The sequence below is a fragment of the Mustela putorius genome, unplaced genomic scaffold (genome assembly GCF_011764305.1).
Source record: "Mustela putorius furo isolate JIRA1106 unplaced genomic scaffold, ASM1176430v1.1 tig00000765_pilon_pilon_pilon, whole genome shotgun sequence".
NCBI lineage: Eukaryota > Metazoa > Chordata > Mammalia > Carnivora > Mustelidae > Mustela > Mustela putorius.
Genome location: NW_025421470.1, coordinates 10,020,001 through 10,045,558, shown reverse-complemented (window position 1 = coordinate 10,045,558; position 25,558 = coordinate 10,020,001). Strand labels below are relative to the sequence as shown.

General features: G+C 47.7%; 1 protein-coding gene and 1 long non-coding RNA gene across 11 annotated transcripts in view; one reads left to right on the top strand and one right to left on the bottom strand.

Moving 5' to 3' along the window:
• The window catches only part of RUNX1 (RUNX family transcription factor 1), a 264,881-nt gene that overhangs the window by 67,926 nt on the left and 171,397 nt on the right, over nucleotides 1-25,558 (bottom strand). For 9 of the 10 annotated variants that reach the window (XM_004757540.3, XM_004757539.3, XM_004757544.3 and 6 more), the window contains 2 exons: nucleotides 22,613-22,866; nucleotides 16,177-16,333 (listed from right to left, as the gene is read on the bottom strand). In XM_004757540.3, the coding sequence (XP_004757597.2) occupies nucleotides 16,177-16,333; nucleotides 22,613-22,866 (411 nt within the window). Of the gene's footprint in view, nucleotides 1-16,176; nucleotides 16,334-22,612; nucleotides 22,867-23,272; nucleotides 24,472-25,558 lie in introns of those variants that run through there. The other variant, XM_013058879.2, reaches the window with a different exon arrangement.
• On the top strand, nucleotides 1,168-5,544 carry LOC106006283. Its single transcript, XR_006607945.1, has 3 exons — nucleotides 1,168-1,220; nucleotides 2,180-2,300; nucleotides 5,102-5,544. It is a non-coding gene; the product is annotated as an uncharacterized LOC106006283 (long non-coding RNA).

Below are 25,558 nucleotides of genomic sequence, written 5' to 3'. Positions count from 1 at the left end.
AGTTCCAGTCTTGGCACTGTGGGTCGCAACTGCTCTATGGGCAACTGTTCTTTTTACCTCCTGAAATGGGTCCCACTCCTGTGGAAGCCTTGCTGTAATCATCCTATTCTTGGTTTCCTAAATGACAGGAGAGAATTATCATCTTCATAATACCGGCATTTTTAGGTTTGTGTAGGACTTAGAACCTTCCAAACACATTCTCACATACTTTTGCATTTGATGCTCATAACGTTCTTGTGAAATAAACGAGATAGATCTTATTGTTCCTGGTTGACAGGTAGCAAAGCCAAGGCTCAGAGATGTTAAGCCATTTGCCCAAAGTCACACAGCTTGTATACACAGCAGAACCCAGATGTCTCAGCTTTACACCCACTGTTCTTTGCATTATTGTCATGGGATCCCAGATCTCTACTTGCAAACTCAGTGACACCAGCACCAGGAATCCAGACTCGGTACTTTTCCCATGCTCCACCACCACTCAAAAATTTGAATGTATGGATGCCTGGGTCACTTTTTCGGTTGAGTGTCTGCCTTCTGCTCAGGTTATAATCCCAGGGTCCTGGTATCAAGTCCCACACCGGGTTCCTTAGTCAGCAGGGAGCCTGCTTCTCCCTCTGCCCCTTCCCCTCTTTGGCTCTCTCTCTGATAAATAAACAAATAAATAAAATCTTAAAAAAAAAAAAAGTGAGTATAGCCCCGGTGGCTTCCCTATACCCAGAATGTGCTTACAGTTAACTGTAAGCCTGGTTATAATGCAAGAGCAGCTTCTCACCAAGCTGAATTTACACTCCTGGCAGCTGAGCGTTGAATGCCGCCCCCTGGTTAACCACAGATTGGCCTCCTTAATCAGGAATGAAATTCAACCAAAGTGAATATTTGTGAAATTGGAAATTGTTGCTCATAATTATAATTCCATCATTTTATGTCCATCCTTTTATGGGCAGTCCTACGAACCGTCCGCCCAGCACAAGCTACCAGCTAGAGCCAAAGTTCTGGCCCCAGTGATGTGGTTCAGGAAGATGGAGATATTCTGGTCGCTTCCCTCACAATGGGCTCTTGTTCACAGCCTTGAGCACCGGGACATCTGCTTATTACCTGACAGACGGAGGTAATAAGTGATGACATTTGGTTCACAGGTGGGTGTGATGTTTTCCCACTCCAGGAAACCTCTGCCTTCCACTTTCTCGTGCTCTGCGACCCGCCCTGGCACCGTGTGCTTGGTAACTGGGGCCAGTGGGCCAGTGGGTACATGGGACTGACCCACTGAGCTCCAGGACCCTTCCACGCTCTGCTGCCCAACCACTTCCTGGCCCATTCCTGTCGAGACTCAGCCCTTCTTGGCCGGCCCCTGCAGAAGGGGTAGCCACACCCCAGAAGCACACGCGTTATTCGCCAAATTCCCTCATGAAACTGACCTATGGGCCTGGTATTTTAAGTGCGGGGGTGTGGAGGGTGAAAAACGCTCAGGTGTTTTTCCCAGTGAACTGCAGTCGGAACAGTAGGTCAGAGTGCAGGCCGGCTCAATCACAGCCACCCCAAGAGTGGACCAAATGCAGGACCACAGGCATTGGCAGGAGGACGCTGCTGCTGCCGTAGAGGTTCACCCTTGCAGCCTGGAGACAGTCCTTGCCAGGAGAGGCGCCAAGGCTCCCCGCAGCCCTGGCTTTGGCACCGGGAGACAAGCTGGGGCCTTGGTCAGCGCACACGTGACCCTGGGTGGGCTACAGCTCTGGGTCCCCCAGGGGGCAAGCTGCAGGGTGACAGGTGTCCAGCATGGGGATTTGGGAGCTAAAGGGGTGGGGGGCGCTGAGACCTCCCTTCTCAACTCTCATGGAGACCTAACCCCTAGTCCAGAGAGCGGCCTCTGCTCTGGCCCATGGTTGGGTTCCAGAAGGAAACGATTTAGAAGGAACTGAATAAGGTGGGGGTACACGGCAAGGGACAGAAGGGCTCCCTGACACCCCAAAACAACAGAAGATAAGGCACTGATTATACAATCTGGTGGCCCTGGGAATATATAGAGGGCTAGGTCTGGTCCCAGACCCTCAAGCCAAAATGCCCATGTCTTAAATCTCTGCCACTTGCTAGCTGTGTGACCTTGGGCCAGTTACTTAACCCGTCTGGGCCTCTGCTTTGTCATCTGCGAAATGGGGCTAATACCAGTCTTTCCATCTCACAGTGCCATTATGCAAGTGAAATAAAATAACGAGTCAGCAAGTATTAGTTAAATTATCGTTAGAGACATGAGAAACGTGATTCTGCAACGACTGAGCCTTGGGCAATCCCAGGAGGAGTAACAGGTGAGGAGGGGTGCTGGGGTCTGACCAGGGGGTGGCGGGGTGTGCAGGTCAGTGCTGGGGAGGAGGCACCCACAGAGCTCCACCAGGCTCCTTCCCTAGAAATTCCAGCAAACCCAGGCAGAGCGCACAGGGCAACCAGCAGGACAGCAGAGCGAGGCCTACAGCCCCATCAGGGAGAGACTGCACGTTTAACTCGAAGGTCAAGTTCACTCCGGCCCGCCAGCTGGCGATCTTGGCAAGTCACAGCTGTGGCTGGCTGATCCGTCTTATAAAGAAGCTGGGCCCAATGCTCCCCAGCCGAGCCTGTGGCCTCCCCTAGACGCCAGCTTGTTCGTCCAAGTGCAGGACAAAATACTGCCTGCTTTATTTAGTTGGGAAGAAGGTCACGGGTGAGTCGTCGCAGACGCTGGTGGCCCTGACCCGTGCTGCAAGGCAGCCCCTGCGCTGCGCACTGGGTCTCCCTGCGCCTGCGGGCCCTGGAGCTGGTGAACTCTGACAGCCGACTGTGGTCTCATAAAGCCGTGGCTGGACACGGCAGTTCCGCATGGCCCGGGCGCCCACTCCACTTCCTCACCACATCTGGGAAGTGGCTAAACCTCAGAACTGCTCCCCAAAGGGCTGAGGGCGGGGAGGGGAAGAAGACGCATAAAGGCCACTCCAACTCCTCTCTAGTCCAGAAGTCAAAGAGCAGGGGGCGGGGGGAGGGGCTGTCTGGTCACAGCAACGTCCCCCTACTCCAGTGGCATCAGGGGCGACTTTCCAACTATCCCCCAGTCCTGTTGCAACTGTCCCTCCCAGGGTTTGCTCCTGGGGAGCCAAGCCCCCTGCTGGGGCTCTTCAGCAGCTGGGCTGTCCTTGGGGTCCGTTTGGACCTGTGAGTCATCTTCTCCTTTTTGGGCAGTTTCGGTGGGATGTGAAACTTGCCCTTTGTCACGCAAGGGAAGGCTGTAGGCACAGAGGACCGTCTGCGTGGGGGGTCATACAGCCGGGAGGCCCCAGCACAGTTCTCACACACGCGTGCATCGCTGCAGGAAAGCCGGTTGTGTTCACACACTTAAAACACGGCAGGCAGCGAGTCAGGAAAAATCAAAGGAAAAAAGAAAAAACAAAACAAAACAAAACAAAAAAATGCATTTTTTGAGAAACAAGACAGGCTGTGAAGGCCCTGGTTTGGCCCTTCGCAAATTCTGGAAATCCCAACTGATTCTGAAATGTTGCCGGAGGCTTTCTCCTTTTACCGTATAGATTGTGCCCGACTTCCTTTTTCATCAAGGATAACTGAGTGTGAAAATGAATGCACCCTCAGGGTCCAAGGGGACAGCTGAAATATTTTTCACAAAATATTTTTAATTTACATGTCTCACTTTTCCACTGGAACAACCAACCTAAGGGCCAAAATTCATGCTTTTGCTCTCTGTCCATTTCGTCATCCAAACACATACCACGGGACTTTTGACAGTGCAGCTGTATCGTTGTTTATTTGGGGATTTCTGAAGAGGGCACAAATCCTTCAAGTGGCACAGAAATTTCCTACTTTCTCTAAACTGACCCGAAATCAAGATGTTGGTGTGCGCCCAATTCCGTGCAAAGGGCCCCCTATGATTGCGGATGTGTTTATGTAACTGTACCTCCATCCACATGGGCAACATGTAGGCGGGAGGCCCATTCTAATGGCACCTCCAACCCCAAAGTCTACTGACAGAAGCTCAAAACACAGAACTCAGTTTTTCATAAAAAACAGCATTTTTTTTTTTTTTTGAACGATGGATTGTTTGAAAAAGTTGGTTTACTTACAGAAAACTAAAAACATGCAAAACATTTTCTCTGGAGATGTTCTATTAAAAACAAGCTGAGGACAGGGACAACATCTTATTAATCTTTGTGTCTTCTGTTCCAAGGCAGTACAAAATGTCTGATACCTGGATCAATGAATTCTTCCATAAACTTTCGGTTCTGACAGCTGGTTCCTTATGATATCTGATTTCACTTTGAAAGCATCACTTGCCTTTTTCTGTGGCTCGGGTGTGAGCTCAGCTTTACCAAAGGAATGAGGGACGAGGCTTCTTCAGGAGGAGTAGGTACCAAACCACAAGGGGCTATGATGGTCATGTGACCTTGCACACTCTTCCCGAGATTTCACAGTCCCTCGCTAATCTTCCCTTTTCTTTTGGTATCAGAGTTCCAGGATTTTGGTGGAAGAATCAGGCTTTACTCCTTTTATCCCAAAAACTTCTAAGACCCTGAATTTACAGCTCTCTTTAGACCAAGGCCACACCTGCTGCCAGGAGAGCCCTCTGGTTGGTGGCCCAAGTTCCCCGGCGGAAGTTGAGCTAGAAGCTAACATAGGACAGGTGATCAAAGTGGCCTCGTCCCAGCCCGGATTCTGTTTGTGTGATGGTCCAGTGGCTCAAGTACACAGCCCAACACCACACTGGTGCTACGAAGAGGTCTAGGCGTGGACACAGAAAGCAAGGCAGCGCTGGGGTCTTCTGTGCGGGCCACCAGCCTTTTAAACCACCCAGCGGCTGCTTCCTAGGAAGCATGAGGTCAGGTGGGTGTGGAGGCTAAGACAGAAGAAGAGGTAAGCCCCAGGCAAGGCTGGGGGTGTGGTAGGCAGGGCCTGGCAGGAGTGGACTCTGGGCACAATTACCAAATGAGCTTTCTGCAAATTGGGTATGCACTCGTCTGAGGCTGCCTGCAGGGAGAACTGGAAGTTCTCAGTCCCTGAACCCCTAGACATGCTTTCCCTTCTTCCGTCGACAATCTGACAATCTGCCTATCTTCCTACAATTTGTATCCAGGTATGTCCTGTCTCTGCTGCAATACAAGTTGGTGGCTCTTCATTTCCCTGGGAGCAGACCAAAATTTCCAGTGTGGATGGATGTCAAGGTCCTGAGCAGCTCTTTGGGTCTCATCCTGCTCCAAGATCTTCCCCAGAAGGCAACCCAAGCATGTCCTGGCTCCTGGACAGACCAGGCGTTCCTCCCCACCCTAATTTCTCTGCTTGGACACTCTTCTCAATGCCTTCACCTGGATACTCTTCCACACCCTAAACTCTCTCAACTGAGATGACAATATACATCGCGCACATCTGATGAACGACTGAATAAAGAATGAATGAGGTACCCTCATCCAGTGACCTTTGGGGGTGGGGGTCGGTTCTCAGAAAAAAGCGATGGACATTATACTTCCCTGATTGGAAGGGTCCAAAGCCTGTGTGAGACTCACCAATTAAAATGGAAAACACAAGGTCCTGCCTGTGTCAAAAGGTCCAGCAAATGTCTGCGGCAATAATCATAATACTACTATCGTATTTATTTATGAATATTTATGAAACTCCTACTGCATCTCCAGCACTCTCATTTTACGAGGTTCTTTGCAGGGTAACAGAATTCCTTGTATCCAGGAGTGGACACTGGAAAACAGCTTCCTTCCTAATGTTCTTATTCAGGGACTCACAGGCTGATTCCACCCGCTCTTACTCAGCCTCCCCCCAGCACTTCTCGCTGCAGAGGGAAGGAGCACACTGAGATGTGGTTCTTCCTGAGTCCTGCCACGCTGACATTATCTTGTTTCAATCATCCTGATAACCTTCCAAGTGTGTATGAAAGGCACCATTGCACCTACTGCACAGATGGGGAGACTGAGACTAGCACCTCTTAGCAAGTCCTGCAAGGGCACCCACTTCTCATACATGCCTTGCTACCTTTCAAAGACCCACAGAATCATCACAGCTAGACGTGTATGTTCTATGCTGTCATTAGGAATCAGAGGACCCCTGAATGGGAGACAATGGCTTTAGTATCATTAGAACCCATGGATTTGGATAGAATGCAAGACGCCAGCATAGTAAGAGACCTTTCCAAGTCAGAGCCAGATTAATGAATTCCCCCATTTATAGATGGCCAAAAGAAAAAGTGCAAGGGTGTTCACTTGCAGTTTCTGAAAATGCTGATACAACCTTAAGATGGCTTCCAATGGAACAGCCAGGATGTCCTTAAGCACAGTCCAAGGCAGGCTGCCGTGAGACTACCATAAAACTCCCTAAACCTGGGTGGAGTTAGCAATTACCGCGCAGGAAGAATGTGATGCTGCTGGGTGCCAGCCTGCGGAGCCCAGCGACAGGACAAAGGGATTATTCTGCTTCATTGTGAAAATGCAGTGTTTATTGTTAAAATACGGTTGGGAATTAAAGGGGCATGTATGAATCATAAATATTTGCATGCCATTAATGTTTGGACAAAAGACTTGGAATGGCTACGTTGGGAGAACTTCTTTTCCCATGAAAAACAGTGCTTCATATTACAGGACATATTTAATTTCGTCTCTGCCATCGCTAATCTGAAATCTCAGCGCCCGCTGCGTATAACTCTTTCGCGACCTAAGAACTTTATGCGGCGGAGGAGCGAGGGCAAGGGTTGATGGTCCCTTCCTGGAAAAAACTCATCTGTTTGGATAAACAAAAAAGCAGGTTCCCATTGTTGTTACCAGCTCACAGAGCTTCCACCGCCTCCTCTACCGCGTTAGTGTCCCTGAAGCAGATGAACCATGTAAAGTAATAAGGCTTATCGTGGGTCTTAGGGCAGGTGCTCCTTCCTGCACAACCCCCACCCCAGCCCCAAGGACAAAGCCAGAATCGGGCTCAGAAAGGTCGAGTCACTTGCCCACGGATGCACAGCTCTGTGCCAGTGTTCTCAACGAGGGGAGGGGGCATCCCTCCACCCCCGTTCCCACCCCCGAGGACTTTTGGCAATGCCTGCAGACATTTGTGGTTGTCGCAACTGGGAGGGGGACATGTTATTGGCTCCTGGGCTGAGGCCAGGGATCCTGCTAGCCATCCAACAACACGCCGGACGGCCCCGCGACAAAGAAACGCCAGCCCTAAATGCTGCTAGCGTTGAGGGTGAGACGCTCGCCTCAGTCAGTAGAGAATCCAGTCAAGCCCGCGTATGTAGGAACCATGAGACCTCAACGCTTAGGGAGCAAGAGTCCTGGGGTGGTCGCTATTTGAAGATATTGCATGAGAAATACCACTCGGCACCAGGCACGGGTGATATCACAAGGTGCCTTTCTAGGTTTTGAAAATTCTGGGGATTCCACCTCTTGGGAGTTGCGGGCGTGTCTCCCAGGGTGCTTGGGTCTCAGTTACCACCGCCCTGCCCCCACGCATGCCGCAGCTGTTCTTGAGCTCTGGCCCTGGCGACCTTTACTCCCAAGCGCATGTAGGGACAGCACATGGGCTCTGTGCAGTCCCCAGCACAGATGAGGCCGCCAAACTCCCATTCCCTTTTTTTTTTTTTTAAGATTTTATTTATTTATTTGAGAAAGAGACAGTGAGAGAGAGCATGAGCGAGGAGAAGGTCAGAGGGAGAAGCAGACTCCCCGTGGAGCTGGGAGCCTGATGCAGGACTCGATCCGGGAACTCCGGGATCATGACCTGAGCCGAAGGCAGTCCTCCAACCAACTGAGCCACCCAGGTGTCCCCAAACTCCCGTTCCGATAACTAGCTTTCTCACATTATTTGACACACACTGTAGCTCCATGCCAAATCGGGGAGATGGCCACTTCACTGAGGGGAGCGAAAAGAAGCGGGTGTATCCATGGGGCAGGAGAGTTAGGTGTGGGGCTTCCCATGCAGGCTAAAAGCAAGCAACCAAACAAAAACCAGAGAAAGCCCTCACGGCAAAAGGTATCTGAGAAATTCAACCCGCAGCAGATGTTACCTGGATGTGAGAAGCAGCCCGGGAGGACTCACTGGACTTTTTTCAAACCACCTTTGCCTGACACTTCAGTGTGGGAAACAAGAGAGCAGATGTGTTGGGGCGGGTGGGAGAAAGCTCTGGAAGAATCCACCTGTCGGTCCGTAGTACCTGTAAACCCAGGGCCATCTCAGAGACGGCCAGCAACTTGGGTCCCTTCTCTTGTCCTTCTATATGTCCCACACACACACTTTTTTTTTCTTCCCCAGGTGTGCAGACCAAGCCCTTTCCAACATCTGCAAAGTATGTATGTCAGGGATGCCTTCCAGGACTTGGCTTTTCACACTCTTCAGTTTGAGTGGACACTGGCCATTCATATCCCTCTGTGTTCCTGGACAGGGGATCTGGGGTCCCAGACTGAAGGGACCCACGGCGGGTGGTGCTGAACCCTGAGAAGCCAACAGGATCCTTTCATTATTTCTAACCATCCCTGTGGACCTGTATCTGTGGGACATTCTTGGGGGAGCATCTGCCATGGGGGGAGTCTTCCAGGAAAAGCTTCTCCTGCTATGTGGCCCACCCCACCTTTGGCCTCTTCTGGCTCCCACTACCACATCGCCCCATTCTGGATGTTAGTGTTTGGAGATGGGGGTGATTCTATGTGTATAGAACACTGGTATGTTTTTATCCTTAAATTAAGATGTAAGGGGCGCCTGGGTGGCTCAGAGGGTTAAGCCTCTGCCTTCGGCTCAGGTCATGATCCCAGGGTCCTGGGATCGAGGCCCGCATCAGGATTTCTGCTCGGCTGGGAGCCTGCTTCCCCCTCTCTCTCTGCCTGCCTCTCTGCCTGCTTGTGATCTCTCTCCCTGTCAAATAAATAAATAAAATCTTTTAAAAAAGACCTAATACTCACAGATGGTTTCTAATTTTATTTTTTTATTCTCTGTGTACTTTTTAAATGTACGTGTTTCGTGCATTTTGTAAAGAGGCAGAAAGTGAAGGTAGAGGGGCAAGGGTGCGATTTCACGACTTCTTACGAATGAGTGTGATGTGAGCAGAGGGTTCTCAGTCTCGGCAGGACTGATGTTTCAGATGGGTAACCGTGCTGTCAGGGGGTTTGTCCTAAGTACACGGGGTGTCTAGTAGAGTCCCTGGGCTCCACTTCACTAGATGTCCCCAGCAGTCCCCGATCCCAGCTGTGACAGCCAAACACGTCTGTAAGCTGTTGACAAGCGTCCCATGGGAGCCCAAATCACCCTAGCCGGGAACCACTCAGAGAGACCACCATCAAAATCGGCAAGCAGACAGACCGACAAAATACCAACTGTGAACTGCCGTGAGGTTTCCAATGGGACCATGAAGGCAGAGCATCTGGAAAGACCCAGCGGAGCAGGTCCTGGAGACACACCATTTAACGGGGCAGACAAAGCCTTATTATGAGATGAGTTTAGGTCAGCTCCTCATTAATTCTAAATAGATAAATGGATACTGATTGTACTCCACACAACGGTTTCATGTAAGAATGAAGGAAAAACATCTGTGAGGACCCAAAACCATGGCCTTGAGCAAACTGGAATGTTTCCACCTCGAAAAGGCCCATCCCTTCTTGCCTCTTGCCCAGATCTGGTAAGTGCACCGATTACCAACGGTGCTCACGCCGCCCTGTTCCTGTGCATGGCCTTTGTTTCAGCCCAGGAGAGTCTCCTTTGTTTGCACACGGTGACTCAGGGAGGGCCACACAGTGCCCGTGAGAATGCCCGCCAGCCCTCCCAGGAACCAGACCCAGGCTTTTCCTTGGGTTGGGAGGCTGGGGGAGTTGGCAGGGATCTGTGATTCGTGTCTCCTGTGCATTCATAAGGACGGTCTTAACTCTCCAGGTAGAAGCCGGGATTAATCTAAGTTGAAAAAGAAGTGGGAAATTTATCTAACATCTTCCTGGAGAAAAACACAGGTTACGTAGCTTCTAAACAAACGCATCTTCACCCACGAAATCACAAGACACACGTTTTTGAACCTGACAGCTGAAAGGCCACGGGCCTCTCTCCAAGAAGCTTGTTGGGATCGCTGCAAGGGTTTGGGGGTCCTCAACAACCTGCAACACTCCCTGGAGACAAGTTCAGTGACAACAGACTTCCTACGGATCCACGCCCAGTGTAGGCCAACAGGGTCTGGGCCACATGTCTGAGTCCCAAATCCATGCAAGGCAAAGCGTACGCCAAGGAGAGCTCCATTTTGGACAGTTCAGTCAGACTGTGTACACTCTGCCGGGTGCGGGACTCACTGGTGAAGGGGGACAGACCTTGCCAGGAATCCACTAAGGTGTGCGTATGAAATACAAATCTCGAGGAACAGGACTCCATCCCTGACACCCCATGAATGAACAGATAAAAGCAGCGTATTTGGAAGTGTTCCTACGAACACTCAGTCCACGCTGCTCACTTATTAATTTTTGTCAATTGTATCATTTAGGCTTCAGTGAGAAGATGTGATTAGCATTCATTTAGTCCCAAAGATAATTTGGCCCAAGAAGACTTCTCAGTGGGAGGACGGATAGGTGAGCCCGTGTGTACACACGTACCCACCCCCCCCGACACACCGACTGAAAGTCCAACAGATCCTCCAAAGCCACAGAACCTCCACTGACAGGACACGACTCCTTATAAATATCCGTTTACTGATCTGGACTCATTTCATAACCAACAGAAAGAGAACGGTCACCAGACAGTATACCCTCTCTCGTTTCTGACAAGTAATTTTTCTTTAAAAAAAAAAAAAAAAATGACACAGACTCTGCTCCTCCATAACCCATCTTCTCCACCCTCTCTCGCCCCTTGCCAACCAGCACAAAAAAGAAAATACAAAACTGATTTATTACAACCAGAGCAGCATTGCAGCCGTTGGCCGGTTCACTGTTTATGTCTATAATGCTTGCTGCTGAAACAGGAAGCTCTAAAAATCATTCAACCATTATTTCTCTCAGAGGCTCTTTCTGATTGATAGTCCTTGGTCTCCACCGAAAGCAACGGCCCTGACCAAACGCAAGCTGACCGGCATGGAAGGGGCAACCGACCACCAACTCTGAAATAGTATTCATACCATTAGTTTCATTTAAAAAATGCTGTCTGACACTATCGGCGACGTCTGGCACTTCATAAAATCAGCAAGAAAACTATGAAGAGATAGATTGTGAAACTATGTTCCAGGCACAAGCAGTTTCCAAGAGAGCTTTCCTTCCTGGTCCTCGCCATGGTATTAGCAGAAACCGGGACTGCCAGGGGTAGTGGCTGGGGGTAGGGAGCTACTTGCTTTGAGAAAGGATTGCCACCCTCTTATTGGCAAAAGGGAAACAGAATGAGAAACCTGATCTCTAAAGATGAATTCTCCATCAGATCAGGGACATCAGCTTTCGACCTGCCATCCAAAGGAATTATTTGCTGGGGCTGCCTGGGGCTTGGTGTCTCCGAAGCTGGTCTTTTTTCATTGTTGTTGCTTTTAATCATGTCTTTTTCCGGTATTTTCTCCAGGAGATCTGATTGCTAGCTTTATTATCTTGAATGTTGCCCATGGAACAGCTCTGGGGTTGTCAGAGCAATTTTTCCTGCCCCTCATTATGGGACTCTAGGATGGAAGGGAGAATGACTTGGGTCCTATGATAATACTGTGAGTCATTCCGACCATTTCTTAGTAACAACCACTCCATAAAGACATGTCTCTTTTTGTGCAGAACACCAGGACAGTTCAAATGGACTTTCCCTCCATCTCAGCCATAGCCTTTCACTCATCTGAAAGCCACCTCCCCATACTGTTCCTCAACTACTGCAAAATCCTGTAAGAATGAAACTGCCTTTAAGTAACAAACATTACACAAATATGCAATAACCCAGATTGTGACGGGGTAAATATTATGTCTGGGAAGACATCCATAGCAAGAACACGATGAAGGAATTTCATTTTTTAAAAGCATTGGAAAGGGGAACTATTTTGAAAGCGGGAGGTCAAGATGAACAGAAATTCCTCCAAGGAATGAAACCCCATTCTAACCGACGGGAGAACTCCCAGACCTCCTGGGGCTGAGGGTGGACTCACGCTGCAGCTCTGCAGGGGTGTGTGTGACGGGAGGGACAGGTGAGGGGCAAGGGGAGCTTAGGCATTCACTAGAGAAGGACTGCATGTGTGCATACCTGATGGCCTTTGGGAGGTTTGGACCAGCAGTTTGAATGGGATCATTTGCCTAATTAGAGAAACCCGGTCCTGGCTATAATAAAAGCAGGTGTTACCAAAACACACAGGGTACAAGAAGGATGTCCACCTTGTCTGTTCATTTATTCACATTCCACTTAACCACTCGGTGCAGCCCAGTGCGAGGCCAGCCCTCCATGGTCAAGGCAAAGTTCCAAATTCACAGATGCTCGGCTTTGGGGCAGTGGCCCGTGGATCCCAGAAGGTCCACAAATGAGCCTCAACAGTCCTGGAAACTGAAACTGTGCATGAAACTCTGGGTAGAAGGGCCCATGCATATTTTTCCCCCCTTGGGAGAAAAGGATTTTCACAATTATCTATGATGTTCCCAAAAGATTAAAAAATCATATTCTTAGGAATTAGGAGGAAATTTGCACTGGATTCTCTTCCCCCTTCATGATGTGGTTGATGATACGGTCTGGTAGATTTCCTCTTTGGTTCTAAAATGAATTAACTAGAGCCGTTTCCCCTGATTGATGGATTCCTTTCCAACTGATTATGTACTACAACAGCGACAGCAGCACTCCCAGTTCTCCCTGCTAAAATTTCTTCAGTGTCTCTCAGCGGCAGCCATGAGACGCTTTCTTGTAACTGAAAATACCAGTGATAACCTGCCTCGATTGTTGACATCAACTGACATAAGCTACTCCTAATTAACTTTGCCCAAGAGAACTTCTTTTGATCCTGAACTTCAACGTTCCGGGGGGTGAGGGCCGGTTCTTCAGAACGTGTGATTTAAGTGTGAAAGTCCTGATCAACGATCTGTGTGCTCGGCATCACCTCTCACCCCCGGGGGGCTGCCCACTCCTCCTGCCCTGCAAGGACAGAGTCCAGCCCTATGGAGACACTAAATCAAGAGGGAGCAAACCCTAAGGGGAAAGTATCCCCTGTATGAAATTTAAATGGGCCAGGAGAAAAAGGAGGGAAGGGGGAAACAGGAAGACAGTTCAGACATGAAGCCTTCACCAATATTTTTCAGGGGCCAATGTTGTCAGCAAGGCCCTAAAAGCCGGATGGGCAGGTTTTCCCGGTTGCAGGCTGAACTTGAGGTTATAAGTTGTGATCCTGGAGAGGAGCCAGGACCCAGACAAATCAGTTTTGTCGACCAGAGAAAAACCCTTCCATGTTTTCCAAACTCCACGGGCTGGCAGCAGCAAAAGAAAAGGGAGTTTCTTTCTCTGCCCTTCCTTTAGAACTGAGAACCAAGCCCTTTTGAGAAACCATGGGATCAGTGCTGTTTGACAGAATGCGAACCTGGCATTGAAATGTTTGGATGAGCCGACAGCCAGGACCTTCTCGGCCACGGTGGCGTGTTGATGCCAATGACGTGTTTTCAGGCACATTTTCAGAAACAGAAAATGAAACAGTAAATAGTCTTACGATCGCTTCATAAAACATGATGAAACTTTTAAAGGACAAGATTCAGGGAGGAAGATTAAGACTAATTGTCAAAATTAGTGAGAATCCTCTGTTCTCTTCATAATGGGAAGCAAATTGAAAAAAAAAAAAAAATCTGGCAGGCTTTGCTGTTGACACTTACACTCAAGAGAGTAAAATCAAGTTGTATTTTATGACTGGAGAGAGATCATGAAACACAGTCCAATGGGCCTCCTGACGGCTCATTTTGTTTTGTAGTACTGACCAAAAAAACAAAAACAAAAACAAAACAAAGCAAAAAAAACCCCCTACAAACAAACAGAAAAACAACCCACTCAAGACCAACAATACACAGAGTAACCAGAATCGGGTCAAACATGGAATTAGGGTTCCTGTATTTTGGATTGCTTACGATCACTCCCAGGAAGCAGAACCCATTCAAAACAGATATTGTCCATTTATGGCATTTTCATCAGTTTTCTCGTTCCAGGTTATCTGAAGACAGCCTGGCCTTGGTCATTGCTATTTTACTCTTTGGGTTTTATGCAAACTCTAGGGCATACTGGCACGAATAAGGCAGCCAACTGCAAACAATCCACACCTTGGGGAAACAGTTCACTGTTACCCAAGTAAACACAAGGCACCTCTATTAGTCACCCACTCAAAACAGAAATGGCCAATGAGGGACCAGAGCCCAGCCCTCCATGCCAGAAAAGGAAGCACGCTGCTTTCAAAATCCCAGTCTTTATTATCGCCGACTTACTGCACACTGCCCAAAGCCCTACAGCTCTTCTCATGGGAAAGCTTCACAGGCACCATCCCTTCATGGTTCCCAAACTTCTCTAACCAAAGCCTGACACGGGGTCCTTCATCGATGCACACTACGACGATAGGACTTTCCCTGGAAAGGCAACCCAAGGGGGGGTCTCAGCCATCATCCCTAATGGAATAAAACCACAAGAACTGAATTAAGATTGTCAGCTAGGCTGGTAGGCAGAGGCCAAGCAATTGGGGCCTTTGTGTTTTATTGGCTTCTCACCTGCTCTGCCAGCTCCTCATCTGAAGCCTTCAAGATGTTTTCCAAACACACATCTCTGAATCATAACGTGAATTCCATTTACGGAAAGGCGGGGACTTTTAATATAACAAATGAACCCATTTAATGACTTTATGCTTTCATATGTTATAGGATCTCTCCTGCTTTCAATAAGTGGATATAATTTTCTTTGTATTACCCTATTATCAACATAGTTAGTATTATGAACATATACTTTCAGTCACGTTATAAGTTTCGTTTTTTTTTTTTTTTTTTTTTTTTTTTTTAATTTTCTCCACCTAGGATTCTCTTTTGAAAATACTGTGGGCGGCTAAGACATCAAAAATGAAGGTCCTTTTTGCAACACACATTTAACTCTTCCCCTCTTTGACTAATCAAACACAGATTTTCTTGTATTTTTGAATGTCTTTATAAAGAGTAATGATTAGTCTTATATTTCAATGTCCACTGGTTATGCTTTACTTTTTTTTTAATACGAGAGTCATCTGATGTTCATGTATTTATCATGCCTTTTTTTTATTATACTCAAAATACCTTTTATTCATTAGCTTATTCAATATATATTATGAAAATGAAATTTTCAAAACTCTCCTTCCCCCTTCCATTAAACTTCTAGTACTTAATGCTATTTATAAAATACAACTTCAGTTCTTACAATACAGAGAAAACACAATATTTGAAAATAACTGGAAACCAGAGGAGATTACGGGCCAAAATTCCTCTCTCTGCTCTAATACTTTAGTAACAGGCACAGAAAAATAAAACCACACATGTGAACTGCCCTGACCCAACAGTTCCTTTGGGTAATCCAGTCTCGAACAGATCAGTACTAAAATGTTAACTGGGTCTGACCACTCCCCCAAATAATAAGAAGGCATCCACATTACATGTGACAGGAAGGTCATAAATGTCATCACATTTGCCAAACCAGAATGGTAATATGTCCTCATATTTATCATAAAATGGTAAATCTACTTGAAACCACATTTCAATAACCATCTACTGTACATCTCTTAAAATGATCACAAGTGATCATGTGAAACTCTATTCTTTGTCATAGGTAGCACATGGATTCTAAGTTAAAGGCTTCCATGATATACGTTTTTTATAATTATCAAGTAGCGATTACTAGTTGTATCATCTTAGTTTCTGTGATGGTGAGTTTTATATTTTTACATTTTTGTAAAGATGGGAGGAATTTCCTTGAAATTCACAATTCATGCTTTGCATGTTCCAAATCACCCTTAAACTAATTCATTAATAGAAAGCAACAATGTAAAGGTAGATTTCTTAAAAAGATACCACATTTTAAATCAGTAATTTTTAAAAGCTTGAAGTAGCAGTATCAACAGGAAAGGCTGTGCTTCCAGGGATCCCATCACAGAAACTTCTAGAACATCACAGGCATTTCTAGAACATCACAGACACTTCTAGAAGTTTTGAAATTTGGATTTGTTGCCATGTAAGACCCTGCACTCCCATTTTAGTTTCGACAGATACATACCTCTTCCACTCCGACCGACAAACCTGAGGTCATTGAATCTTGCAACTTGGTTTTTCATGGCTGCGGTGGCATTTCTCAATTCAGCTGAGTAGTTTTCGTCATTGCCAGCCATCACAGTGACTAGAGTGCCATCGGGGACATCCCCCAGAGCCACCACCTAAACACCAACCAAGGGACAGATGCAGACATCAGAAACGAAGTACACTTGATGTTAATTGTTTTAAAATAAAAATTAAGTGATCCTTTTTAAAAAAATATTTATTTATTTTAGAGAGAGAGTGCGTGCACAAGAGAGCAGGGGGAGGGGAGAGTGGGAGTGATTCTCAAGCAGATTCTGATCTGAGTGCAAAGCCCATAATGGGGCTTGATCTTATGACCCTGAGATCATGACGTGAACTGAAATCAAGAGTTGGAAGCTCAACTGACTGTGCCACCCAGGTGCCCCAGTGATCGTCTTTAAATTTGCAAGGGATAAGCAAGACAACAAGACAGTTATTAATGGGAAGAATTTCTTTGAACACCGTTATGCAGAACTAAATATAAATTTAGGAGTCCTAGAACATTCACCTAATAAAGCCACCTAAGGTCACTTGGTGCAGCTGGGACAAAATTGCAAGGACTTTGAAAACTTTGCCTTTTCATGAATGCCATCATCTTAATATCTAAGAAATGCAATGTCTTCTGTTTGTAAGTTGATAACCTGACCCATTGCTCGCTTATCCAGACGTCCACTGACAGGCCTCACAGGGCTCACTTTGCTTTTAGGTGTTTAAACTTATTTCGGCTAAAATTAAATTCAATCTTTACAACTGACTTGCTGATGATTCTTGAATCACTCTCCCTTTGTAGTTCTTCTTTGAGACCCCCTACTTGCTTCTCTTATTTTGATTATCAGTAGCTGGGAATTCTGGCGTGCAAGGCAAAAAATCAGAAATCTACTCTTTGCTTATTACTAATTGCAAAGGCAACAGACCTCAGAGAAGAGGGGTCTCCCTTTCGCCTACTGCTCTGAATTCAGGAGTGGAACTATGTGGCATTTTTATATCTGTGGGTCCCCTAGATGTGTCAACTATGTCCTGATAGAAGACCGAGGTTTTCCCCAAGCCCAGACAATCTTCAAGAATTCCTTTAATGTACCTGAATAGGAATGGATTTCCTAATAGGGCTACTGAAGAAAACTGGTAGATGATATTTTTGACATTCAGGTCATAAAAAAGCAGTAATTTCAAGGTAAAATGCTCTGAAGACCATGACACAAAAATGGTTTGTGCAGTTGGTTCTAGTTCTTGGCCGTCATTTGACTCTTCTGGAAAAGATTTTTTAGGGGCTAGATAATTATTATTAGCTATATTTCCATTGTTCCTATTTTTTTAAAGTGGTTGTAGGAGTTCAAATCAAAATGCCCCAACCTTTTCCTATTCCTATCATTTCTGATACTCCTCATGGCAATTTCTCAGTAGTGAATTCTGTGTTAATCATTCAATTATATAATCACTTTTTTCATTCTGTATCTGAGTTGTAAGAGCAATGAATTGGCCAGGGATTATTATTCCTTTTTACCTAAGCATCATGACATACTTGGGTTAAAACCTATATTTTCAATTCCCTTTTTCTGCCTGTAAATAAGGCTGCCATAGGCTCCCTTGTACGATAGCAGAGCCATTGTTTCTCGAAATGCCCATCGTCGTTGCCTGCTTGGCCATAACCCCTTCCCCGTGTCATCCAGGTGACCATCTCTTGCTTTTATTCCTTGTGATACATCAGCTTTCATATTCTGAAGAGTATGACAGGGAGGACAAGCCATCTCATCACAAGGGGCCAGGGGACCAGGAGAACGAGCCCGCCCAGCGATAGATAGATATGTTCACCTGTCTTATCCCACTTGCTCTGTGGAGCACAGTCTGGGCTTTTATCTTTCTTCCTAATCCTCTCCATCTCAATGCTGGGCATGTTTTCTATGAAGGAGATTTAAAAACAACAGCTATTTATTCCCCAAGCACTCTCTAATTAGATATTTAGTTCCCATTATAAGTGTGTTTGTTGCCTTTTAATTAAGAGCAGTAATACGACGATTCCCTTTTGTTTCGAAAACATCATTGAAATATATCTCCTTGATCAGTTATTTATATATTTTACCTTTTTTTCTCCTATACCCACAAAATGTGCTGGCTCTATTCTGCTTTTTTCAGTCTCTGAAAATTTTTTCCACTTTTTTTTTCTCTCAGTGTTTTCACTTCCTTCTGTAAAATCAGCTCGCAGTGTTGAAATGCCCTCCTTGAACACATATTTTTACTTCCTCATCCCCGTCTCCCTGTGATGACCTGGCTTCTCTGTTTTAATCCGACATTTAGTTATACTTAACAAACGAGGTTTTCAAACCGAGTAACTTCTTGTTGGGGAAGAATCTGGGAAGAGGTTAAAATAAGTAAATCTTGTTGTCTGTCTTCCAAAATGCATGCTAAATCACCATCCTCTCACTGGCTCCTCTCACGGTGCTCCAGGCCTGTTCTGCTCCTCTCTCCTCTTTCCAAAACTATCCTTGTCAGTTTTTGGCAAACTCAGGAGACCTTCACCCAGTAGAAACAAATATAGAGTAAAATGATCATGGTGGCTAAATATGAAATGGTTGTTGATGTTGGAACCTAAGACTAACAAAATTAGCAGTTTAACCCTTTCTACCCCTCCCTTTCTAAAAAAAAATGCAGCAAAGGCCAAAGATATGTGGGTGCTTGAAGATAATTTTCTTTTGTTTTGTATTTTATTGATCTCAGAGAGATCTTCTTTCTCTTTTTTTTGGCAGGAGGATAGGGGAGAATATTAAATTACAGTAATAACATATATTGTCTAATTGTTAACAAGCACACTTAGACTAGATTAAAAAATTAAAAAAATTAAAACTAACACGTCTGCTAATTTGGTACAGATTGTCCCACTGACAGACAATGAGAGCAGCATTAAAAAAAAAAAAAAAAAAAAAAACTCACTTCAAACAGAAAAAAAAAGAAGGAACTGGAATGAAAAGCTATAAACAATAGGTAAGGAAACACAAACATTTACATTTTAACACAGACCAAACAGACAAGAAGGGACTTGCTGGCCAAAGGATATCTCATATTTCGTTTTACTTCTCTGTTTTTAAAGTATCAGGAAGTTGGGCAAAACATCAGCCCTCCTAATGCACTTCATGAGTCTCCCCACACTGGGGTTGGCTAGGCTGTTCACAGTTCAAACTGGCATTTCGAACAACTCTAATTAGGTTGAAATTACAGTTACAATTCATTTATTCCAAATCCCTTAATTTTCCAGAGTTTCAAAGAAAGCTGTGGAGTGGAACCCAGAATTCAGCCAAGATGACATTTAATGCATACCTAGGGACTGCAATCTTGCCGACAGAAACACTACTTACTGCTTTCTTACGGAAAGAATATGACTATTAGCATCCAAAACCTCTGAACTTGCTGACGGCATGTTTATGCCTTTGGACCCTGGTGTACCGGGGCCTAAACAAACTGTAAAACTGCAGTATTTAAAAATACATATATATCCTAAGTCATCTACATAGCTCTTGAGGCTGCTTCTGGAAATAGTGGGTAACTCGCAGCAAATTGAAGATTTTCCCAGCAGTAAAATAACTCTCTTTTCTATACTAAAATAAACAAACAAACAAACAAACAAATAAATAAATAAATAAAGGTGTTCCATGGGAAAAATGAGGGCGGGGTATGTTTTGGGGTCCAGGATAAGCAAATGGGAAGATTTTAATCTATTTGAAGGAAAAATTCATAATCTGAAGTCTCCCTTTAGTTTCTAAGATTCAAACAGGGGATTTACACATAAGATTTCAGAGACTGGGAGAGAATCACTTCAATGCTCTGTTCATCACTATCCTCAGACTTCATCACGGCTTCACACAATCTCCTCCTTATTGCAGGGAATATAGTCACTGTTTCCCGATGAACTACTTAAAAAGATTGTCTGGGGCTTATTTGAAATCCACATTTTGAAGTCGTAATTTGTACAGAAACTGTCCGGGAGGCAGGTAGATGGCTAAGTGCGGACCGGGGCCAAGGATACAGAAGCAATCAACCTGGACACAGTCACCTTGTGAAGGCTAGCTTGCTTCTCTGCCTAACCGTTGGGTTCGTTCCCTCACTGAAAATGCTGTCTGCCCCTTCAGTTGTGCAGGGAGCAGGCGTCCTTCAGGAAGAGGCCTCTCTTGATGGGGACGGAGTGCTGACAGATATTACTCAAGTGGCCTCATTTCTCCGCTGTCCTTCCCTTTCCTCCATATGTTCTCAAGACCCACTTGACATTTTTTCAAGAGAACTATGCCTTGGTCATTTAGGAGATGACAAACTATTACTCAGTACAACAAATCCGATTTATTTTATTTTATTTTAAAGTCAATTATCATTTGGAAAAAAGAAATCTCTTTGGTTACTAAGATTTCTATGGAAAGAATCCCCTGATGCCTCATAAAAACAAGTTATATGATTTTTTTTACAGTGTTTTAGAAAAAATATATAATGCTTGTCTTGGGGAGGCTTGAGAAACTCCATCACTTCACCTCCTGAAGATTATTAATCACTTAGTGTTTTGATATGTTTGGGCGTTGGTTCCTGGCAGAGGAGGGGACATCTAGAAGGGATCCTGATTTACCCGCAAAGGAAGCCAAAGATCTTAGAACCCACTCGGTTGGTGTGTCAGGGGCACCAGGTTTAAATGACCCTATGGGCGATTATCAGCTTGTCTCCTCCCTCTGCTCTTATCTGAAAGAGGCCCCAGGGCCTAGTCCCCTGTCACTGAGTGGACTCAGTCCTGTCCTCCAGCTAGAGGAGCCTGTTTAGGTAAAGCAATTGGAATTATTTTAAAATTGAAATAAGCTCACCACCCAAATCTACAGAGATGAAGGACAGCAGGGAAATAGCCCAGTTGGGCTGCTCGACCCATTCCCCATTCCCTTCCCCTCAAAACCTTCTGCTTCCAGAACACTGAGGCACTTCTAGAGACATAGGCAATGACATATTTTCTTTTGTTCTAGGAATCCTAATGTAAGTTCGGAAGGTGCAGAAAGCTTAAAATTAAAGAACTCCCACAGTACTTTATAAAAAAGCCAACACTGCCCATTGTAACTAGATCAAGATCCAGTAGAGGTCTGGAACCATTAAAAAAAAAAAAGAAGAAGAAGAAAAAGCTTATGTTAAATTCATCTCCCCTTAAAGGGCACAATTACCTTAAAAAGAAAGAGTAGCTCATCTTTACAGTCCCCCCCCCCCACCGCCTTTCTCAGCCCTTTCAAAGAACAGGGAATGACTGCAGATTGTACTAACAAGTTGCCCCTTCTTAAACCCCCTCAAGACAGAAGAATAGAATCCCCACCCCCAAAATCAAATTTCTACTGTTTTTGGCTTGGGTGTGTGTGTAGGAGGTGGGGAGGCGGTGGTGGTGGTTGTTGTTTTTAAATTCAATTTTACTTTTTCAGTGTGGGTGGTTTTAAAACGCCCAGTGCTGTTTCTATATTCCCCTTGAAGGCGAGGGTTTTAAAGGCAGCTTGACGGCAAGATTAGGGGCTCAAGTGAAGGAAGACCCCTTGAGCGGGTCATCTTAAGTTGCGGAATCCATGCCACCGGCCTCCTCAGACAGAAATGCCCCTGGCGGGTTAGACCCCGACTCCCTGAAGACAGCCTTGCCACCTTTCCCGGCCCCAGGCTTAATCTAGGTGAGCCAGAGATAAAGGTTCGGGAGGGTTCCAGGAAAAGAAACAGGATTCGCTACTTGCGGCTTCTGGCGGAGCAAACTAGAAGCTGCAAAAAAAAAACTCTTCAGAAAACTTTTGCAAAGCTAACTACGCCCTCCGTGGACTTTGGACATGCTAATTTCGATGGGACTGTTAAAGACGGCGTGGGGGTAGGAAGCCTTGACAGTTTTCCTTGTCAGTTTATTTTCACTGACCCGAAAGTATAAAAGTAGCTTTATTTCCTGATGCCTCCATCGGAGGGAGGCAGAAAGGCTTGGGTGTCAAGCCGGAGGTCGGGGGAGAAGCAAGGGAGCAGACAGGCTTGCCAGAGCTGGGTTAAAACTTTTTCTACTTTATAGCAAAGCTAAGGACCTCTGTCAGGGAGCCCCGGGGCGGCCCTCACTGGACTCCTCTGGGGGCATCCAGATTGTTTTCAGTCGTCCCTGGAGGCAGCCCCTGCGGGTCCCACCCCACCTCCCCCGTACACACACACACACACACACACCGAGGATCGCCACTGCAACCCAGCATCCCCGGTGTCCCGAGAGCAGGAGGACGGACCAGGGGCCGCGGGGGGCAGCGCCGGCCCCCTTCTAGAACCCGGCCCCGCCCGCCAGGCCACTGCCCTCCCGGATCGCCCCCGGCCTCCGCCGGCCTTCGCCCGTCCTGTCCTCCCGCCACCCGCTCCGGGCCGAGTACCTTAAAAGCGATGGGCAGGGTCTTGTTGCAGCGCCAGTGCGTGGGCAGCACGGAGCAGAGGAAGTTGGGGCTGTCCGTGCGCACCAGCTCGCCGGGGTGGTCGGCCAGCACCTCCACCATGCTGCGGTCGCCACTCCTCAGCTTGCCGGCCAGGGCGGCGCCGGCGTCCGGGGCGCCCAGCGGCAGCGCCTCGCTCATCTTGCCCGGGCTCAGCGCGGTGGAAGGCGGCGTGAAGCGGCGGCTCGTGCTGGCATCTACGGGGATACGCATCACAACAAGCCGATTGAGTTAGGACCCTGCAAACAGCTCCTACCACGCGGCGACAGGGGCGCGGATCTTCGGCAAGCAGCTCCAGGGAGACCAACATACAAGTTCAGGGGCCTTTATTGCTGCGGGGGGGGGGGGACTGGGGGGAGGCGGGAGACCAAGTTACTAACAGTCCAGGAGCGGGGGCAGTTCTGTGATGCCGGTGAGCCTTATACCCGGCAGGGCTCCTAGCAACCGACAGCTTAAAGCTTTAAAAACTGGGCGACTAGAATCCAAAGTCAAATGCCGAGGGAAACTGTCTTCTGAATCTTGCTTTGAGAGTTTAACTTCAGTCTCTGGCTGTTAAAAAAAAAAAGAAAAAGTTCCCGGAGGCAAAAATTCCCATACACTTACTAAAATATTTATACGGAGAGCAAAAGGACCAGCAAATACATAATTTGGAAGTTCCAGTAGTAAATCGCCTGTCAGTTTTTTTTTTTTTTCCAGGTGAGTTTTGTCTAAAGTCCCAGTACAACACAAAATATACGAGTGTCGTCCGTACACAGAGCCACTTTCATCATGCAAAACTGGCTTCGGTCCTCAAAAGCAAAAGCTGCTACTTCCAAAGGTCATGCTACTAATGTATGTGCACGTATATATAAATATATACATTTGCTCTACTTCATAAAATATTTACAATTCAATCTGTAGAGAATTTAAACACAACAGAAATCCATTAATGTACGCTGCTGATTCTTTTTTTAAGTAGCCTTGAAAATAATCTTCAGTAGTTGAAGAAGGGCTGGGCTAGAAATACTTGTCATGTTCTCTTAATAAATTCTGGCAAAACGCTCAGTTCAGAAAATTCAGTTTTTCAAAGAAAAGCTAATCTTAAAGGAAAAAAAAAAGTCCAAGTCGATGACACTCAGAGTACAGCTCTCCACATCTGAGAACTCGGGTTTGGGGATGTTGGTTAAGTTTGTGGCTGATCCTGTGGTTGGTGGGAGTTGAGCAGCCGCCGAGTCACACGCACGCAGACACGCACTCTTCCGAAGCCAGCCGCTGTCTACATCGACTCGGTGAGTCAGCCCGACTTGGGCAGTAGTGAGATGATCTTCCTCCAACGTCGCCCCAGCGCCGGCCGGTTAAATGCCGGGACGCACCTATACCTACGATCACCGCGGAACCGCAGCAGGTGGAGCGGGCCTGGAGAGGCTCCGCAGCGCTGATCGACACAGACGGGGCGGCTCGAACTATACACGCAGTCACACTCCCACGCACACTGCCACGCACACGCAACTTCACGGCTTGCCTCGAAGCACAGCACACTTTCTCCTGCAGTTGTCAAAGGAAACAACCGGGGAAAAGTTCACAGGCAAGAAAGAAGTTGAACAGCCAGCCAAGAAACCAATTCATTCAAGAAAGAGAAAGAAAAAAAAAATCGTAGCTCCAACGCAGGTCAAGAAGCAGCAGCGAGGGTTGACTGTCTTCTGGCGTCCCCAGGAGCCCCAGGAAGAGGTGCCTGCCGGCGCAAGGCCGGGCAGCGTGGTGCCCTGGCTGGGTCCGGCCGCGGGGCGCCCGTCCCGCCTGCGCCCGCTGGCTCTATGAATGAGAGTGCCTGGAAATGAACGTGCTTTTACTGTAAGCCCGGCCCGAGGAATTCCATTCCCTCAGCTCGTTTGCATAGGGGCGGCCGCCGTCCAATCACAGGCCTTTCCGGTATCAGCCAGGGCGCGGCTCACCGCCGCCGGCTCCTGGAATTGGCCCGCGCGCCCCCGCCGCCGCCGCCGCCGCCGCCGCCGCCGCCGCGCGCTACTGTACGCGGCCTCCGCGGAGAGTCCGAGGCTACCGCGGCCTCCCCGCTCTCCCCGCGCACCCGCATCCACGCACGCACACGCACACGCTCACACATTCGCCCGAGGCCCCGCCCTGGGGCGAACCGCGGCCCTGCGTCTTTGCACACATGCACAGTCGCGCGGCCGCCCGCCCGGGGCTGCAGTGCGCAGCGGCGCCACAGGCGGCCGCGGTCTGGAGACGGAGGATGTGGGAAGCGAGGAGGCTGGCTGGCCCAGGGAGGGCTTGGGCCGCGCGCCGTGCCGGGAACGGCCCCGGGGCCGGAGCCCAGCCGGACGGAGGCGCCCCTCGCTCCCTGGAGATGCAGCGGCCGCCGAGAGGCTCCCGGGACCGGCGCCGGAGCCCCGGGGCGGCCCCAGGCCCTGCGCGGCCACCCACGGCCGAGCCTCTGCTTCCTCTTCGTGGGTGGGATTCGGCCGCGAGGGGGCCGGAGGGCCGAGGGCCGGGCCGCAGAGCGGCTCCGCGCGGCACCAGAGCCGGGTGGGCAGCAGTAGAGAAGTGGCGCTGATTCATTTAGTGAGGCCAGACGGTCCTCGGTCTCCACAACATGGTTTTGTGTTTTTAGTTTTCTCTCTGGGTTTGTTTTCTTTAATTGGTGTTTTCACCGCGTCTGGGCTGCGGCTTAATTATGCAGCGCGCCCCACTCAGTCTGAGTGTGCTTCGCGGCGAGCAAAGGAGTGTCGGGATCAGAAAAGACCCCAAAGAACAAGCTCCGGGAAAGTTGAAAGCATCCGCCGGGCTGTTTCCCTGTTCTGGGAGCGTCGGCTCCCCCGCAGGCGGCACTGAAAGCCCACCGCTGGGCCCAGGTCGCCCGAGCCCTGCACCCACCTCCGGCTCCCCGGAAAC